This window comes from Dermacentor albipictus, chromosome 4 (assembly GCF_038994185.2).
Source record: "Dermacentor albipictus isolate Rhodes 1998 colony chromosome 4, USDA_Dalb.pri_finalv2, whole genome shotgun sequence".
NCBI lineage: Eukaryota > Metazoa > Arthropoda > Arachnida > Ixodida > Ixodidae > Dermacentor > Dermacentor albipictus.
The window spans coordinates 45,313,612-45,333,179 of record NC_091824.1 but is presented as its reverse complement, the minus strand read 5'-3'; the positions used below and the strand labels follow the sequence as shown (position 1 = coordinate 45,333,179).

Sequence of the window (19,568 nt, the reverse complement as noted above, 5' to 3'; positions counted from 1 at the left end):
AACAAAGTTGCTATAATCTGCAATTCAATTTGTTATATTGAAATTCTTTGTTATGCAACTAAGCACAGTCGATCACAAATGGATTTACACGGAAGGCACCACGAAATTTTCCCAGTTATCAAGCGGTCTGGAAAAAAGCTCTGCCGACTAGACAAGCTTATGTGCATTGACGCTGGGATAGATCTGCATTGTTTTAATGCCGCTTCAAATCAAACGCTGATAAAATAGAATTGCCTAGTAAATCGGCCATTAAAGAACCTGGCAACTGAACTGCTTGGCCATTCAGTGTATGACTCATTCTGGGAGTTTAAATGGTTGTACACAAGCTGTGATAGGCCACAGAATGCTGTGGGCTACAAACGGTGCCTGCTAACCCTGAACCGATCCACGTGGGTTTAAAGTGACATTGGGCATAGAAAAAAATCACCGCCCGAGCACTCTGTACAAATGGTTAACCAGCGAAGCTGAAACGTGCGGCCCTGCTGTTTATTCCTGGGTTAATACTGCCGGCTCGTTAAACGACGGCTTGGTAGGCGGCCGGATCCTGGGTACGTAGTTGCTGCTTGCGCTCGGCCATACGAGCCTGTCCTGGTGCCCGGGCTGCAGCATCGGTACGGCGTAGACGAGCTCGTTCCCGGTTCTGCTCGCGGCGTTGCTGATCGAAAGCTACCTGCTCCTCTGGAGTACATATGACGCGTGGCCGACCCATTTCGCAACCGGAGAGAAACTGCTGCACGCGCGATCAGCTGCAACGGTGAGCACCCAGATGAAAATGTTTTTACTTCCAGCTGGATTATGGAACTGGAAATTTCACCCAGCTGGATACTTTTCTAGCTGGGAAGGCAGCTGGAAAAAATCCAGCTGGGTGAAATTTCCGGTTCCATAATCCAGCTGGAATATGTCCCAACTGGAAGGTCTTCCAGCTGGATCCAGCTGCAAGAAATGCCAGCTGTAATTCAGCTGGAAGAGGTTCCAGCTAGAATCTCCAGCCCGGACTGTGGGTATACAGACCCACAGACTGGGCTGGCACACAGCACCGGTCGCCATGGTGTTGAGCCTTGGCGACAACACCATGGTGTTGAGCCATGCTTAGGTGAAATCCCAGTGTGTAAGCTCGTATCAAGCAGGATACAAACTGGCCAGAACTCGCATGGATCTTAGCTTGCGGTCGCAAGTCACAGTTAGTTCCTAATGTGACTGGCCGCAAGACCAACTGGTCCGGTGAAAATACATGCAGCCGAAACAGCACGGTGCTGAAACTTGCAACCATTTATTTGAACACTTGCAGCAAGGATTGCGGAAGCATATCTTGCATCTCCCTCAAGATGTGGAATACACTTGCACTTCTCCTTGTACCCCATCTGAAAAAAATATTTAGACATAGTGAGTGAACTTTAAAACAATCATCACTTTAATCCACTCAGTTCTAGTAAACAGTGACCTTTACCAAAATCACGTGGATTGTATCAACAGCCTTTGGACAGTACTACAGTTTACCTTCATCACAGACCCTTCTACAGTTTATGTGGCGCAAGGCCTCAACCTGAGCTCTCAAGAGGCTCTCAACATGAGCTGCAGACGCTATGCAATGATTGTTAAATTGTTTAGCGCCATTGACTGTGGCTATAGTGCAAATAGAATTCAAATGAGCTCATTTGTATTTTGAACTAGGCGTGTGATGTAACTCAACAGCCTCCCAAGAAGCATTTCTCTGCTGAATAACACAGGAGCTTGAGGGCCAATCTTTTTATGTTACTGTTGTTTTGCACCAATTCACATGCCTGCCATTCGACGCAACGCACTTGCACTTGCACGCACTTGCAGTGAAAGCACGCCATAAATGTGCTTCTATTGCGTTGGGCAGATTGACATATACCCACCGGTATTTAATAGACGTACGTATGTGCAACATTGGGCACAAACACTGCACGGCAATATATTCAAGTGGGCTATTGGAGACAAAAGGGGCTTACGCAAACTGGCAAGCACTTCACATATGCTGCGTGATAATTTTAAGTTTTATGCAATTTTTAACAAATCGCCTGTTGAAGATACCGTAATTCTAGTCCTTGAGCTGGATCCTTCAGAGGAGGAGATTATTGCACGAAAAATCGGAACACATATTATTGAACTAATTTTAAAAAATTCAATAATGAACTTCCTAATTTATTACATTACGGCACATATCGCAATCTACGAATTGTAGCCATTGAGATTGCCAGGCGTATCCACTTGGACTTACTTTCCAGAATGACACCAGTTAGAAATATGTCATCAAACTCGTCGTAAAAGTGCACTGTTGGTCTACTTACTTTTTTAACAAAACGCTCTTTTATGTATTGGAGCACAAAAGTAACTGGAACGCCCACTTATTCGTCTCACACTTTAGAATATAATATATCGAAACTGATGTAATTCTGGAAATTCATTTAAGGTGGATCCATCTTGCAAACTCACAGGCTACAATTCGTACATTGCAATATCTGCAGCAAGGTAATAAGTTAATTTGTCAATTTTTGCTAATTACTTGAAGATGTCTTTCGATTTCGCATGCTAATAATGTCCACCTTTTCGAATAATTCCGCTCAGCGACAAGAATTATATCTGCCACAGGCCATTAATTCTACCAAATTCCGCAAAACATAAAAATGATCAACCTGTATACGAACATCACGTTCAGCAGGGACCTATGATATCATGCTCAAGCGTGCCAACATACCGGATAAAAATAAACATTAACTTACGCTCAAAACATAAGCAAGTGAAATAATTACCTCCAAATTGTAGAATCAGGGCTGGAGAAAACGGTGCTCTTCGATCCGCACTGGTGAATCACAACACCACAAAGTACAGCAATAACAACCGTTGATAGCCGCTTGCCTGTACTTGTAACACCGTCCAGAGAAGGAACTGTCCAAAAATAATTACTTCATGCGCAAGATCATGCAGGTTCCTCACAAAAACTTGATCACACGCACACCCGAGAGAGACTCGTTGTCTCGCAAAATAGCCTCGCCGTGACAGTTTCCGCCATGTGCTGTACGAAACTACGGCCCCGTGGCGTCGTGACATTTTTTATATTCGGCCTGCCTTTGTAATGCTGCTGTTTGCTGTGAATAAAAACCCGAGCTTTTCTGAGAAATACTGATATTGCAATAACACGCTATTATATTATTATTAGTGTCAAAAGAGCAGATCAAGACAAGATACGAGACTAAAGCTCCCAAGTATTCAACAAATATGGCGGCGATTGTAGCGGCGTCGTGCAGACAGGAAAAAATAGGAGCAGCGGTCATTGCAGCCTGAACTGCTGAAGGTGCCACGTGTTAAGGCTCTTTTTTGTTAGAGAAGGAATTGCTATGCTGTAAACACTAGCCGTTTGCGCAACGGCTCATCATGACCAATCGGGCAAGCTCCTCGCTAGACGACGTCGACAATGTAGCAAGATAACACAGTGTCGACCAAGAGCGCGTCGCTTTTGTTTACTACAAGCAAGGTTCAATAAAAGTGGCAGTTTTTCCTGGAGATATATTTTTTTTGGCAACTCGATCACACAGGACACTTTAGATTGCTATCGATCCCGACCGCGATCAAAGGTACCCGGAGTGACGAGCATTTCCATGCAGTTCACGCAATTACGATTGTTGTCACAACACAAACGAAAAAATATATTTTTTTTTTTTGCTGCTGCAAGAGTAAAAGCTCTTCGTTCTTATACAAACACCACCTTGGGCTAAATATGGGCATGTTGCAGATACAAAAAATGTCTTAATGCAAGTGGGAAGCTCCACTTTCCAGTCGATAGATTCTACTTCCGGCTGGAAAATGCTCCATCCAGTTGTTTCCAGTTGGAAGCGCTGTTTCCAGCTAAAAAATGCTGTATCCAGTTGTTTCCAGCTGAAGCTGGAAAACTTCCAGCTGGCAGTGCTGCTTCTACCTGAAAAACCAGCTGAGGTGGATCCCACTTCAAGCTGGAAAGTGCCATTTCCAGCTGGCTCTGGAAAATTTCTAGCTGGAAGGGCTGATTCCAGTTGGAAACCTGGCTGGGAAGACCATTTCCAGCTAGAAATTCAGAGCCCATTTTCATGTGGGCAAGGACGGCACTACTAATGCAGCCGATCGCGCTTTTCTTTTTCGCACATGCGCACGGGTTTGTACTGGAGTTTTCTGCACACAGGCAACTGACGAATCGGCGTAAAAGCAAACGAATGAAGTATAGTTCTGCTGAATTTGAGAGTGCAATGGAAGATGCAGTTTTATACCGTGTCGACTATATCTTCACGTTAGCGATAAGAATCAAAGCCAGCCGCGCCTTCGCGTCCGCACCGCTCCCGCGACTGATAGCGTCGCTCGCAGTGCGACCGCACTATCATGAAAAGCAGCAGCGGCGGCGAGCAAAGGCTTCGTCTGCCTGTCGCTTCGATGATTCGGAAACATAATTAAGCCAACTGCAGCATTAAACGCGTGGGAAGACAGCGCAGGATGCCACAATGTTTTGGCTTGCCAGACTGCAGAGTACCTCAACAACTGAGTGCGCATGCACAGCCACGGCTACAGTAGAAAAGGACACGCAGGCCAACCTGCCACCCGCCTCTCTCGGACGCGCTTGATATACACTCTTAAAACGGTTGCACCCTTTGGGGTGTATATTTGTCCCACAACAATAATCGTCGTCTGCCTAGCTTGCGTTTCCTTTCTTGAAAACTCGGCGCTCGCTACTTTCCCGTGGAGAATGTTGCGTCACACTGATAACGCGCGTGCCGTTCGTGACTGGGAAGTGCCGGGCTCGCAGCGTTAAAGAAAGGAAACGCGGGCAAGACAGATGGCGATTATTGTTGTGGGACAAGATAAGCCCCAAAGGGTGTAAATTTTTCTAAGAGTGTAACATTATCACTCTTGTGGGACGTATTTTGTCCCACAACAATAATCGTCATTTGTACTGCCCGCGTTTCCTTTCTTTAACGCTGCGAGCCCGGTACTTCCCAGTCACGAACGGCACGCGCGTTATCAGTGTGACGCAACATTCTCCACAGGAAAGTACGAGCGCCGAGTTTTCAAGAAAGGAAACGCAAGCTAGGCAGACGACGATTATTGTTGTGGGACAAATATACACCCCAAAGGGTGCAACCGTTTTAAGAGCGTACATTCTTAGAAAAATTTACACCCTTTGGGTGTATCTTGTCCCACACTCTTAGAAAATTTTACACCGTTTGGGGAGTATCTTGTCCCACAACAATAATCGTCATCCGTCTTCCCCGCGTTTCCTTTCTTTAACGCTGCGAGCTTGGTACTTCCCAGTCACGAACGGCATGCGCGTTATCAGTGACGCAGCATTCTCGACAGGAAAGTAGCGAGTGCCGAGTTTTCAGGAAAGGAAACGCAAGCAAGGCACATGACAATTATTGTTGTGGGACAAATTTACACCCCAAAGGTTGCAACCGTTTTAAGAGTGCACAACAATAATCGTCATCCGCCTTGCCCGCGTTTCCTTTAACGCGGCGAGCCCGGTACTTCCAAGTCACGAACGGCATGCGCGTTATCAGTGTGACGCAGCATTCTCGACAGGAAAGTAGCGAGCGCCCAGTTTTCAGGAAAGGAAACGCAAGCAAGGCAGATGACGATTATTGTTGTAGGACAAATTTACACCCCAAAGGGTGCAACAGTTTTAAGAGTGTACCGTTGCTGGCTCACCCCTCACCCGTTTCCCCTTGCTCGCACGGGTAGACTGTGCTTACCAAGCAACCATCCTTCACAGCTCGCCTGTGTGGGGCGCGATAGTATCACAATTCGACTTCATACGAAACATGACAGTGACACGGAGGTGTCCAGTGTTTCAACGATCGCTAGCAATTTGCTGCCATCCACTGCCAGTGCCGTCATGGGACACCATCTCCCCCTCTAACACCCTCATTCTTCTATACTCTTTCCTCTCCCAACGGACACTGAGCCGTGCTCCCCTTAGAAGCACAAGTCTCTTCTTCGCACCCCCCCCACTGCCCCGGCAGTCGCTTTCAGTTCAGCGCGCGATTTAGGAGGTGTGGTCCCAAGCAGCCACATGTAATTCAACCATTTGCCCACTTGCTTCTGCAGAAGTTTCCATTTGTTTTCCCGGCATTCTTTTGTGGCGGCAGTGAAATTCTATTATACAGAAATCGTATATAAATACACTTTCTTATAGTGAGGTTCAAAACACGTGGTATTCTATGAACAAGAAGTTATAACTTAGTTATATCTAAGTTTAACTATTTTATAGCTACCAGGGAGGGGGAGGTTTCAAACCCATATGGAATGCTTTGCACTGTGTTGTGTGGTTTTAACCTCCATACATGAATGATGCCAGCTCCACTTTAACTGTACAGGTAAACGGAACAATGTTCAGCTTCTGACAATATTATAAACGCATAATGCAGATCATCACGACTTAATCTTTCATAGCAAATGTGTGCATCAACCACAAGATTCCAACCAAAGTGCTTGTGGCTGGATTACCGATGTGCTAATCCGAGAGTTTTGCGCAACTTGCAGTGCTATGAAAATGAATCCTCTAGATTCAGTTGGGCTAAAGTCATGGCACGCCAAGCTTTTTAGAGCAGAGAGAGATTTATTATGATAGAAAAGCAAGAATCCATATTAAAATCCACATAAGAAAATTACTTTCTGAAATTTATGAAGTAATATTTGTTCATATTACAGGCCTACTGCACTGCCTAATTGTCTTATTTTTCTGACAAAAGAATCATTGTGACAGGGTAAGTAGAACAAGAGATATCATCACTCCAAAACTGACAAAATCATAAGTGCCGCTTATATAAAATGAGGAAAAACATTTCAAGGCATGTTCACCATGATTATGGCAAAGACTAAGTAAGTCAAGGATGATACAGGAGACCAATCGGGCAAAAATAAATGCTCTGTACTAACTGGGCGCAAGGAAACACAAAAAAGATATTTGGGAAAATTTTTGGCTCCAAAGAGTAGTAAATCAGTAAGTACTCGTAAAGTATCATTTCAAAACTCTATATTTTTTAAAATTTAACAGCAATAAGTTGATTATTAGAAATTGCAGTTAAAAGGTTCATTCTCTGAATTTCGAGCTGAAGCAGCAGTGTATGCCAGTGTGATGTCATGGATTTCAGAGTACTTTTTTTCATATTTCAGTCACTGCAACACAGTAAAAGTCCTCAAACCTTGCCAAGTTCAATCTCTGGCTCCTTTTGAATACAGTTATCTTTATATACAACAGATTAACTAGGCCAGAGCAGATACCATTAAAAGCCACCATGTCAGATTGAGCTGGGGCGGAAACATTGAGGCAGCGGCACCACCGATCGTACTGTATTTGTGCTTTTTCTGGCTTTTTAAGGCCTTTTCTCATGGCAGGACTGCCTTATTTACTAAAATGACTCAAAATCATTTTTGTTTCTTGTTCCTAAACCTAAGCAGGAAGGTGGCAACACCATTCGTACTGGTTTCCACAGCATCCATCTTTTGAGGCACCGATTTTCCAGAGCTGCAAAAATCCAGGTAGCTGCATTGGAGCACTTTTGTGGGCAAGACTGGAAACTGGAAGTAACAGGCAACAAGGCATACTAATGCTATTGATGCTAGCAGTAAGACACCATTAGTCAGCAGCAGTTTAAAAGGACTGCACACAGTTTGGTCATGGCAAACAGAGATGTGCAATACATAGACAATGTGTTGACGTTTGGGTCTGCCAACTCCTGAACTTTATGTAAAGTTTACGAAATTGGGCTTGCTGTACATTTTACAACCATTGCTGCCGAGATTTACGAAAAATCAACTCTGGTTGCAAAAAAAAAAGTTTGACTCGTCGATCTCCGAACCTTCCCTTGGATGCCTTGCGACGGTGAAAAAATACCCGAGGGGTGCTTGCTTCGAGCAAGTTTATGAGGGGACTTCCTAAAATCGGGCAAAATCAACAACAGCAAAGTTGCTGTAAACATTACAATCAAAAAACAATGTGTAGCTTGTCAGTCATTGGTGTTCCAACTTTCCTGCTGCCTGTGTGCTGTGTCTAAAGGTAAATAATCATTGATAAAGTCTGTATGCATGCCCCTGGGTAGTTAAAGAAAAGTTTGTGCTATTTCCTCTTCCCCTCTATGTCATGTCCGCAGGATTTCTATGAATTTTGAAACGAATATAGTACACCACAAAAACAGCTGAAAGTTCAAACAAAATACAGTGTGCTTTTCTTGGAAGAGCCACTCAGCCCACCAGCGAGATGATGCCACACACATGGTGTGTCTACGTCATACGCACGTCACGTGCAGTGCACAAATGCGAGCCAGCAGCAGTATAAACAACCTGACAAATTAATCCCTGTGAGACCCAGAGATCCACCGACTGCAGGGATGGCTGCAGCCACAGAGGCAAACAGGCTGATAGCTCATATTGCAGCAAGTGTTTGCAGCAGTTCCAAGTTACATAAAAGAAAGGGAGTTTTACTGCACGTAACAGTGCTAGCCATCTGCACGTTTAATCACTCACTTTCTCTGTTGCATCAAAGCAGCCGTTATGGCTTCATCAAACAATGCAGCCTATCACACAGGAGTACGCACGTCCCTCAGGATGTACCACAATAACTGCTCATTGGACTCCACGACACCATTTTATTTCGGTGGGTTTCCACATTCGCAATAGCTTACGGTAAAAACATGCAAGGTCTGTTCGATTCGCCTGTGCCACTTTCCGAACTAGTTAAGAAGATGCTCCACTGCGCAGTGCGTTTGACAATTACGGAACGTCGGCATTCACATGTCGAATTTCATTGCAGGTCGGCAAATTTTTAATGTAAATCGAGCCAACCACTGCTGTGTTTCAGACCAGCTCATCTCGGATTTGCACATTTACAAATAAGTATAGCTCATCTATTGCAACCTTGAATTGCCAAAGCATTTATTCCGGTATTGGTGATTCGCGTTCCCTGCACTTGCAGCAGACCGTGCAGAGAGAATTTATTTGCAAGAAGGCCACGAGATTGGCTGGAGCTGGCATGCAGATTTCAGGCTTATTCTGCGTATGTATCTGGGCTGCTTTTATGGAGACCATTTTCCATGTAGCAACCGAAAGCACCCATTAAGTGGGGAGATTCTGAGCACTCGGCTTGCATAATGGCCGAGCAACTGACTGGGAGCGCGCGTGTACCCACTTAACCGGTGGGCACCCAGCCGACAGCTCTAGTCTCCCTCCAAGAGTTGCGGCGGATGCTCTTGGAGGGAGACTAGAGCGACATGTCTACCCATTTGAAAAACCACGTGTTGCAGAATTCCTAACCCTCTCAGACCCGCAATCTGGGGCTAGGCAAGACATGCGACTCCAGATTAATTTTATCCACCAGGGATTAACGCAAACCCAAAACTTTGTGTACTAAAATGTTTGTATCCCACCTGAATTAGAATGTACCTGCCACAGCTGGGGATCAAATCCATGACTTTGTGCTCTGGTACAGAGTTCTACAGCCACTGAGCTAAGGTGGCAAGTAATTGTTCAGCACAAGCACTGAACTGGTGTGAACAAGTTCATGCTGTGCAGAACGAATTGAACAGACTTTTAGTAGGGCATGCACATAATTAGATACACTTATGTACATATATACCAGCTGCTTCAACGAAGAATAGCTTATTTTCTTGAGCAAGGTACAGTGGAGGTAATTTTTTCGAAGAGGGGAGCTACACATCGGTGATGCAGCACATCAGTAACAATCTTCACTTATGCACAAACTACTCAGCGCCTGCTAATTAAAATTATTTTATTACATCATAGCACACATAATCCAACTGCAGGATCCAAGATAGTCGGTGCCAAAAGCATGTTCACTTAGTAGAAATTCTGGAACTATTACCAGGTATAGGCACTGCATCTAACTACAAGATTTCACATTTAGAAGCACCACACAAGGAACACGGGACACCATACCAAAGTGGTGGGGGGAGATTAACTTGAACAACCTGTGGTGCTGAAACTTGCACCTAAATTTAAGTACAAAAGCGGTTTTTGCATTCCTGCCCCACGAGAATGCATCCGCCATGGCCAGCTATCAAACCTGTTATGCCACGCTCAACACCGCAGTGCCACAATTGCCGAGCCACCACTCGCAGGTCATAGGCAGTGCCGTCATATCTAAAAAATTAAATTATGCGGTTTTACGTGCCAAAACCACTTCCTCATTATGAGGCACGCTGTAGTGAGGGGCTCCATAAATTTTGACCACCTAGGGTTCTCTAACATGCACCTAAATATAAGCACACAGGCGTTTCGAATTTCACCCCCATCGAAATGCGGCTGCCATGGTCAGGATTCGATCCTGCAAACTCGTGCTTAGCAGCCGAACACGCTGTCATATCTATAGATTGTATTAATATTTACACATTCTTACTGGAACATATAGATATGCTGAGAATTTCTGAAATCTTGTGATTTCTGTATCTCGGGAGTAACTTGTGTCTCTTCATTTTCCAAGTAGCTATGCGTGAAAAAAAGAAAAGAAAAGAAAGTGGCAGTTTTGCCCAAAGGGAAAACACTGTAAGTGGTAGCAAGGATTAGCACTGTGCTGAAGCTCCCCGAACAGTGTTCTAAAAATACCGAGAGGGGGGGATACATGTTGGTGCGATGCAGCATGTGAGGCAACTGTTGCTGCACACAGAAACAGCGCCCCGGCAGCTCCCAGGTGACTCAGAACAATGCCATGATGAAGAGCACCGCCAGCAGGACTGCAAACATTGTACCTCAATGATGCAGAAGAGGAGAGCGCACGAGCACCGTCAGCGTTCATAGCTTGTAGTTACTGCACATTTCACTTCGACCATTGTATGCACACTACCGCACAGCAAGAATGCTGGTGTTTGTCAGCACAATGCTCGTGCCAGCAACGGAAAGCCGAACACTACCATGGCTTTAGTGCAGAGTCGACGGAGCAAAGTATGATGGTGAATTCACTTAGCTGCTTCATTTTTGCAGCCAAATGCACTGCGTGCATGTCGCGTCACTGGAGAACCTGCCAAGCACGGGCCCTACACGCACAGTCAATACCACGACAGCACAAAGGTGGCGCGCACATGCCTTTAGTGTTCGTATAATCGCTATTGCAATAAGAGAGAGAGAGAAAAGAAATAGTGTCTAGCATATGCGCAACAAAAAAAGCTGACCTCCTAATGCTGTTCTGACCCCTCACCCGACAGGTGAGTGATTTAGCCCATCACAAATTGTAGTGGTAGCCCAGATGTGAGAGCAAATACCACTAATGCAATTTTGGCCCGCCACTTACTCCGCAAGCATTTTCTCTTCTCATTCGACTAGATAAATACTTCTGTTTTGAGACAATTTAGCTTGTGCTTGTTTTTTGAGACTCTCACATGCTTTTTTTTTTAGAGGGCGCCTGGTGGCCGAGTAATTTTCGGGCACAGAATATGAGAAGATGAAACATGCTTCTGCAAGTAAGGCAGTGACTGCAACCGCCATTTCTTCTTTGCAAAACTGTCAATCTTGATCCACTTCTTCCAACTAAATAAAATGCCTGCTCTGCTATCCAAAAAAATGGCTTCAGTGTGTGCCATCGTTCTATCTTCCAATAACCGACATATTAAATGAGATAGCAGACAAATCTAAGATACACACCCAGCGACAGATTTTTACAATAATCATACTATTTGAAACAATTTTTAACACATTCTTGGCTCTTTAGGAGTGCGGCAACACTTATGACAACATATACCATCCAAAACTTTCAGATAAACGAGTGCCTCATTACATGCGTCATTTCCATATTAAGAACGCCTGTGTTAGTGGCAAAAATTTTGCCCACCACCAGCTCAAGATTGGTGCTAGTAGTGTCAAACTTCAAATCTGAATTTGCAACATACGCTTTAAGGTAACCAATGAAGAAGTAAATTGGGCAAATAGCATATAATGTTGATATAAAGAAGCGGAGTGGGCAGCTGATGTAATGTATAAATCAGATAATTTTTGGTTGATTACAATGACAAAAAAGGCTCCAAAGAAGGAAGAGACAATCAAAGGTGGGAAGGAATTAAATAGAGAGACTAAAGTAAGAAATTTGCAAACATAGGATGCAGTCACGGTAACTGGGTGTCTTTAGGAGAGGCTTTGACCTTTAGTGGACCAAAAGAAGTAATGTGATGGCGATAATTAACCACCGATAATCGCATGGTTGTTCCTGTAAACCGACACTGATGATGTATTGCAAAAAAAAAAAAATCTCTGCTGTACTGTCAAGAAAATTGAGTCTTCGTTGAAGCAGATGACACACTATGAAAGCATACTGAATGGTCGTACCTAGCACTGTTCTGTTCTTGAGACCATGCAAAAGACAAGCTACAGGTGACTACATTTAGGAGTTGACAGTTCTACTAACTTGAAGCATCACTGCTGCAGACTATAGGCAGCTCACACAATTCACCCGTTATGACGACAACCTGGCAACCCTGGAACAGTGCTGAATCGTCAACCTGGGTCTCCTGCTTGTTACAAGTATCTAAAGCATGCTTATTTGAAGTTCTATTGTTTGGCCTACGAAGACTCGTTTTCAACCACAGGTCAACCACAGGTTCTGGATCCCACAATTCAACTGGCGCTCCATTCACATTGATGACCATCGTCTGCCACAGAGTGTCGTCCGTGAGAACATTCTTCCGAGATTCTTTAATGACGCAGAGTTCTTCGAAGCCCTTGTGTGTCACTCTGCACGACGGCGAAAGCAGCGCTGCTGCAGTGAGGAATGTGCAGATGGTAGGATAGACCGCACTGAACCTGGAAACCACGGTAGCGGCAAGGTTGATGAAGTCCTTCCGCAAGCACTTTGCAAGACTCCTGTTTACAAAGAACTTGAAGGAACACCACTCCAGTATGATATCTGAAATGAGTTTCTCCGGCAGCAACGACTGCATCTCGCCGCTAAGTTCCTTGATGGTTTCTATTCCGTATCCACCAAAATGCTCATCGGATTCTACTGGCCAGTTTTTTGGATCCAGCACTGAAAACTTGTGCAAGGACTCCGAGCACTGGCTCGCCATCTGGAGCACCTGCTGCGACACACACTGGCACACATCTTCAGCTACAGATTGAAATGAATCGATGTCAAAATCTTGTGTGATCGCCATGCCTTGGAAGAATCCATTTTTTTCCTGTAGCTCGTGCAGGACTGGTATCAGAGAGGGGCCCAAGACAATCTGGTCGGTGATAATCATTGCAGTAGTCCTCAGCTCGTTGATCACCGTGTAGCAGGCAGGAGATAACGTGCCAGTCGTCTTTTCTTGAAACACGTGCAACGCCTTGAAAATCTCTCTTAGCAGGTGGACATGGGCAATGAAAACCGAGCTCTTCAAGCAGGTGAGAATTTCTGCCGCATCAGGTCGAAGTTTTCGGTCAAGGTTGTGATAGTTATCCTTTAGGAACGACGTGACACTGCTCCACTTTTCAATGATGGCAGTTAGGAACTTGAGGTTAAGGACTAGCAACTGTGGATTAGAGGAACGAGCATGTTGATCAGTGGGGCTTGAGGGTGTCCATATGTCCACCGTACTGCCCGTCTTCTTCTGTAGGTCTCTGAAGAAGCAGAACAATTTGTACAACTTGTCTGCGCAGCATTTGACTTGCGGATGCCTGAAGAGGACCGGTTTCACCGCACTCTCAAGCTTGTGCACTAGACAGTCCATGGTGTAGAGAACAGGCGCTTCTTTTCCCAATGCCATCTGCAGGCCACCGTCCGCTTGGTGTACGGTCTGCCCGTCAGTTGTTAGGCACAAAAGCTTCTCGAAGGGTGATGGGAATCCAAATTTGGCGAGCATTTCCACCATCGCGAGGGCGATGCCGACTCCGTTCTCGTTTTCGACGAGCCCCAGGAATTTGGTGCATTTTGTGCAGTCTTTGAGGTAAGTGATGTACACAGCGTCCTTGCGCGATCCCACAACGTCCGAAACATCGTCCAGCACGATGCCAAAGTGTTTCGCCTGATAAATATCGGCTACGGTGTCGTTGATCATCGACATGGCGATGTACTTGGAAAAGTCCGGCACGACGTGATGGTGATTCGTGTACCGACCTTCGAGCGGCACGCCGTTCTGGATCTGCTGGTTCACCAGAACTGGGAATTGCGAAAACGAAAGCTTGTTCTTCTGTATCTCGTAGACGGTCTTGAACAGGAGCTCGAATCTGGATCGCGAATCTTCCGGCGGCTTCTTTTTTGTTCGGAACGAATGCGCCAATTTCTTTCTCTCGGCCTCGCTTTTGTTCAGGAGGTTTCTGTGGGCCGACGTCTTCTCGTGCTTTTGAATGACCGAAACCTTGAAGTTGTTCGTGCCTTCGACGAACGGCACGCATTTCTCCTGACCGAAGTAGGCTTCTCTGCACAGCACGCAATGCATAGTATTCTTGACTTCCTCGTACTGCAACCACGTATAAGTATCCTTCCAGACGTTTCTAAACTTCCTTTTGCAATCTTTGGAGTTCCCATCTTTTTTCGAACGACCCGCTGCCTTCTGCGGTATGCCTTTCGCAACTTTCTTGTCTTGCCTCCTTTCCCTGCAAAATAAGAAAGAAAATGCCGCGGTTGAGAGATAAGCTTCCCTTTCTTCAATGGAGTGTTTACTACATACAAAGGCGATCAGCGTTTATTTTCCATCCTCGGCTTCTCCGTTTATTGCGAGGCGCTAGTTGGGTCGCGACTAACATGCGAGAGCGCGCTCGCGAGCTTACGACGCTTCAAAATGCACGCGTCGCGCCCAGCCTCATCAAACAACACGTGCAGAAGAATAGAGACTTCTACTCGCCTACAAATGCTGCTCATTCTGAAAGGGTCACCACTTATCCATTATTTCCAGAGCGATAACAATGCGCGTGTGATTGCATTTCGAATCCGTTCCGCTGTTTGTCGAAGCCACAATCCAGTAAACAGTGAGTGCGTAAGCTTCGTGAATATCGTTAGTTAAAAGATCTAACTATTATCGCCCACAAACACACAAAGGCTTGCCGCCCGAGCTTTGCCCTTGCGATGTTTTCTTTAGAGGGCTAGGGCGGCTACCGCGTAGGTAGCCTAGGGGCCGTTACGCAAAACAAAAAGAAGCGTGTTTGGTATTTTGTTTGAATATGAGCGTGGCAAACGTATTTTAGGACAAAATGTACACACGAATGAATAATGCTAGAGTCGCGAGATAATTTCAATGTGAAATACTAAAACGCTCTAGAAAATTTTCAGTGCTGGAAATTTCACAGCAGTCGCACTGACATCGCAAAATCTGTGTTGCTATGGCAACTGTGTTGTTGACGCCCCGCGCACTGGCAAATAAGCGCCCTGCCGCTTCGCTCGTATGAAACTTGAGCGACATTCACGCAGCAAAAACGATAATTCTGCACGCTATGCACAGAATGTGCACATAATTTGGATCTATTAATGCTCGCCTACTCTTTTTTGTGTTAGCTGTAGCGGCTGTAGTGGACTGTTCGCCCTGCTGATCAGTCCGTGGCAGCCTGCTATCGATCATAAGCGCGTGAAAGAACCAATTTGACGTCGATATGGCTGACACTGTGGCTGTTTGGGAAGTTCCATTCAGTGACAAGATACATAAGATCGAGTTCGAACACGGAACCACCACCGGAAGGAGAATAATCAAAGTGGATGGAAAGGTACGTGCTCGCGTAACCTCTTTAGCAAAAGGTCAGAAGTCACTGCGCGTTTAGCTAGAGTTGCGGAGTACTGCGGAAACCGCAACGCTCTCGGTCGCTCTTGGCGATCCATAAGTGCGGGCATAGACAGGGGTAATTTTGCCTACTATTCGAAACCAGTAGCGAAGTCCGACCACAGCTTTTGTGAGGCGAGCAGTGGCTTCGAACTATATGTATATTACTAACGAATACTAATATGCCTACCGTTTATCGCTGAGCCTTCTCAAACGCCGAATTCGTCCCGCTACTCGCAGGAGATCCTGCGACGCGACTGGATGTTCAAGCTTGTCGGCTCGGAGCCCTTTGAAGTGGGTCGGGCGAAGTGCGTGGTGATGATCAGAGCGTTGAGCGGCTTCACTTACGAGTATTCGCTCATCGTTGACGGCAAGCAGCTGGACAAATTTAGAGAGAGGCAATCTAAAATACTCAACACGTGGATAGTAAATCTCCTTGAGCAACCGGCAAGGGTTGTCCTAGGTGAGCGCTCTTGGTTAACTTACAAGAAAAAAATATTAGCTTGTCCGTATACGTATTGCGCCGGGTTATCGGAGAATTAGATGCGAGTAGGCGGCGTCATCTTGTGTCGCACCATTTAGCCATAGAGGACACCGGTATTTTTATTCCAGTAAACAACTAAGCCACTGGTGCAAAGTGTCGGCAACAGCATAATTGTCAACATGGCGCAGCATCTTTATTTTTCTTCCACAAGACCATCCAGTAACGAAAAAGCATTCCTAATGCATTGTTGGACAAAGTGTCACAATATGCCACAACTAGCATCGTTACTGTCATCCACATTTCTCGTAACCCGATATTCCGTAAAGTGCAATACGTATAATGGCAAGCTGAAACTCTCACTTCAGTGCTATTCGTGACTTTTTGAATCACTCGCCCTATATGCAGAGAAGGACACGCTGGACATATACGTAAATGGAGAAAAGGTTGATGTTGTGGTAAGTGCAATATTTATGCCTACCTTTTGCCCTCAGCTGCTTGCTTTGGATGTTTACTTGGAGAACTGCTTCACTTTCAGCCAGAATTTGTGGATGGAGGAACCGAGACCCATTTTCAAGTGGGACCCTACCAAGCTTACATCACTGCAGCAAGCAGCGGAAGCAAAAAAGAAGGCATTCTGCACAAGCTGGTTGTTGAAGGACACGAGATTCCGAGCTGCACCGAATGAACCGTGCCACGCAGTTTGATGAAGCACAGGTCACGCAAGAGTGCCTTCAGCACCACCCAGTCACGCAAAAATTGACTGCATGTATCCTGTATGCTGCTGAACCGCCAGTTGTTTGTTACTGTTGACTAGCACTATTTGAATGCCACAGCGACAGGCAAATGCACAGGGAAACCGTCCAGTTTTATTACAGTTCAGAAAAGCAGACTAGTTATCGAAGGCATTGTGTACAACAGATGCCATCGAAGTAGGCATTCAACTATCAAGTACAAAGCACATTTAAAAAGCTGATGTTAAATGTTCCACACAGTCAATGTTTTTGTTGCAACTAAACCAGCGACCAGAGGTATGAGTAGTAGTAGGTTTCTTCTGTAAACTTGTGTATTGAGATAAGCACTAATATGTGATAATAATAAATAACTGATATGTGGTAAATAGTACTAAACTTGGAAACTCAACTGAACGAAGAAGTAACATTGTATTACTACACAGACCATCTACAACATGCATGGCATTTGAGAACAATACAACGTAAAAGGTAGCCATCACACTTTCATTCACTTGGTATAGTGATCATATGTTGTCAATTTTCTAAAGTTATTGCCGTATAGTCGACGTTTCTACCTGAGAAGTGCTACTGCAATGGTGTCTTTCAATTGTTTATTCGATTGAGAAACGGCAAAATATATGCTGGTCAAGACATCATGCTTTCAACCCTTTACATCCGCAAGAAGCCAGCTGTGCTGGTTGAGAACTGCATGAATGACAACCCTATAGTGACATGTGATAAAAACTGACAGGTTGACAACTGGTCAAGTTGTTACAAAATCATTGCTACAAACTACACAACATACTGGGCACAAAGAAAGAAGAATGAACAAGTGCCTGTTTGGTGTGTTCCTGTTCCTTTTTTTTCTGTCCAGCATGTCATGTTGTTTGTGTTGTCCATCAATTAATTTCTAATAGCTATGTGAAAAAGAAAAGAAGGAAGCAAGAAGCTGTTTGTTCCCTTTTCTTAAAGCGAAGCTTTCGTTACCTCTTCCTTCGGCTTTCCCACTGCTGTTGTCACTGTCCTGCATGCCGTGTTGGAAGTTGGTTAAGAGCATGTACATATATATACGTGGCAGGAGTGCGGCAGAAAAAAAGGCGATGTGCATAGGCGTAGCCAAGAGGGCTGCTTGCTGCAGAGAGCCCATCCTAACTAAATGTGTTGGTAGTTTTCAGAATAGATGGGTGTCAGAGACACGACTCTTTCAAATATCTCGGAGCTCCTGGCCCTTATTTTACTGCGAACTATGGACACCGTAATTTTCACAGAGGCTTCTAAACAGGAAGCAGCCCTGCTTCAGACTGTCTGCATCAATTCCCGGGTATGATAAAATAACAATATGTGTTGCATGATGACAACAATACCACGATTGCAAGTTTACTTTCAACCATCTCTTCGAACAAGTCAGACAGCAGGTCACGGAAAGTGAGTGAAACTTGCATCATATGATACCATCGAAGTTCTAGCACAAAGGTTCATTCGTATATATTTAAATGTATATATTTAAAAATTATATAGCACGCGCAGAACACCGAAAGCGCGATCGAGTGATAGGCGACTTTCAAAATAGTGCCCGCCCACTTCCGTACCTACGTAACCGTGGCCTTACCACTCACTAGAAGATCCAACTGGAAAACAATGGTTATCTCCGCTGTTACCTGGGCTGCAACAAGTCTAGCCTGCAAATGAGAAGACACATACTACTGCGCTGTCTTATTTTTGTTTAGCCCCATTTTTAGCGCTATTAGATTTTTCAAGTTATGTACCAGCTATAGGTTATTATCATCATCATCAGCCAATTTTATGTCCACAGCAGGACAAAGGCCTCTCCCTGCAATCTCCAATTACCCCTGTCCTGTGCCAACCAATTCCAACTAGCCCCTGCGAATTTCCTAATTTTATCACTCCACCTAGTCTTCTGCCATCCTCAACTGCGCTTCCCTACTCTTGGCACCCATTCTGTAACCCTAATGGTCCACCAGTTATCTAACCTACGCATTACATGGCCTGCCTAGCTCAATTTCTTTTTCTTGATGTCAATTAGAACATCGATTATCCGCATTCGCTCTTTGATCCACACTGCTCTCTTCCTGTCTCTTAACATTACGCGTAAGATTCTTCATTCCATTGCTTTTTGCTCAGTCCCTAACTTGTTCTCGAGCTTGTTTATCAATCTCCAAGTTTCCGCCCTATATGTTAGCACTGGTAAAATGGATTGATTGTACACCTTTCTTTTTAATGATAGCGGTAAGCTTCTAGTCAGGATCTGACAGTCAAAATCTGACAATGGAATGGGTAGAAGTGACACAGTCATGGAACGAGTGAAAAATAGCCTTGCCACTAGTCCCCGGGCGTCTCTTTCTTTGTGCATATGTTTTAGTTTGTGCTGCTATAAAGTCGCTTTGCTCACAGCTAGCAGACATGGGGGAAAGATGGGAGAGGGAAAAGGCAAGGTAAGAAAGCAAGGAAATGCTATAGTAAACCTGGCAGCAGTTGCCGACAAACTGGATCAATTTCAATTCAAGGTGTGGCACAGTACGTTTCTACTATTTCTGAAAACTAAACACCATGACAATTTAGTGCCTGGACAACACTACAGAATCAGTTGCCCATCAAGTTAACACTTTTGTACCCGCCATGGCT

The 19,568-nt window shown here is 44.9% G+C and overlaps 2 protein-coding genes and 1 long non-coding RNA gene across 4 annotated transcripts; 1 reads left to right on the top strand and 2 right to left on the bottom strand.

Moving 5' to 3' along the window:
* Positions 1-1,254: 1,254 nt before the first annotated feature.
* On the bottom strand, positions 1,255-3,502 carry LOC139059634 (uncharacterized). Its single transcript, XR_011514256.1, has 2 exons — positions 2,775-3,502; positions 1,255-1,361 (listed from the first exon to the last, which is right to left on the bottom strand). It is a non-coding gene; the product is annotated as an uncharacterized lncRNA (long non-coding RNA).
* Positions 3,503-9,983: 6,481 nt separating this feature from the next.
* Positions 9,984-15,067, bottom strand: LOC139059067 (zinc finger protein 862-like). 2 transcript variants are annotated; one of them, XM_070536913.1, is made up of 2 exons: positions 14,805-15,067; positions 9,984-14,556 (listed from the first exon to the last, which is right to left on the bottom strand). In XM_070536913.1, the coding sequence occupies exons 1-2, from the start codon at positions 14,819-14,821 to the stop codon at positions 12,387-12,389; spliced, it is 2,187 nt and encodes a 728-aa protein (XP_070393014.1). In that variant the 5' UTR covers positions 14,822-15,067; the 3' UTR covers positions 9,984-12,386. The 2 variants fall into 2 exon arrangements, with proteins under 2 accessions (XP_070393014.1, XP_070393015.1); XM_070536914.1 differs by lacking the exon at positions 14,805-15,067 and adding an exon at positions 14,631-14,781.
* A 211-nt stretch (positions 15,068-15,278) lies between these two features.
* On the top strand, positions 15,279-17,932 carry LOC139059066 (fas apoptotic inhibitory molecule 1). Its single transcript, XM_070536912.1, has 4 exons — positions 15,279-15,657; positions 15,951-16,173; positions 16,600-16,649; positions 16,730-17,932. The coding sequence occupies exons 1-4, from the start codon at positions 15,547-15,549 to the stop codon at positions 16,877-16,879; spliced, it is 534 nt and encodes a 177-aa protein (XP_070393013.1). The 5' UTR covers positions 15,279-15,546; the 3' UTR covers positions 16,880-17,932.
* Positions 17,933-19,568: the final 1,636 nt, after the last annotated feature.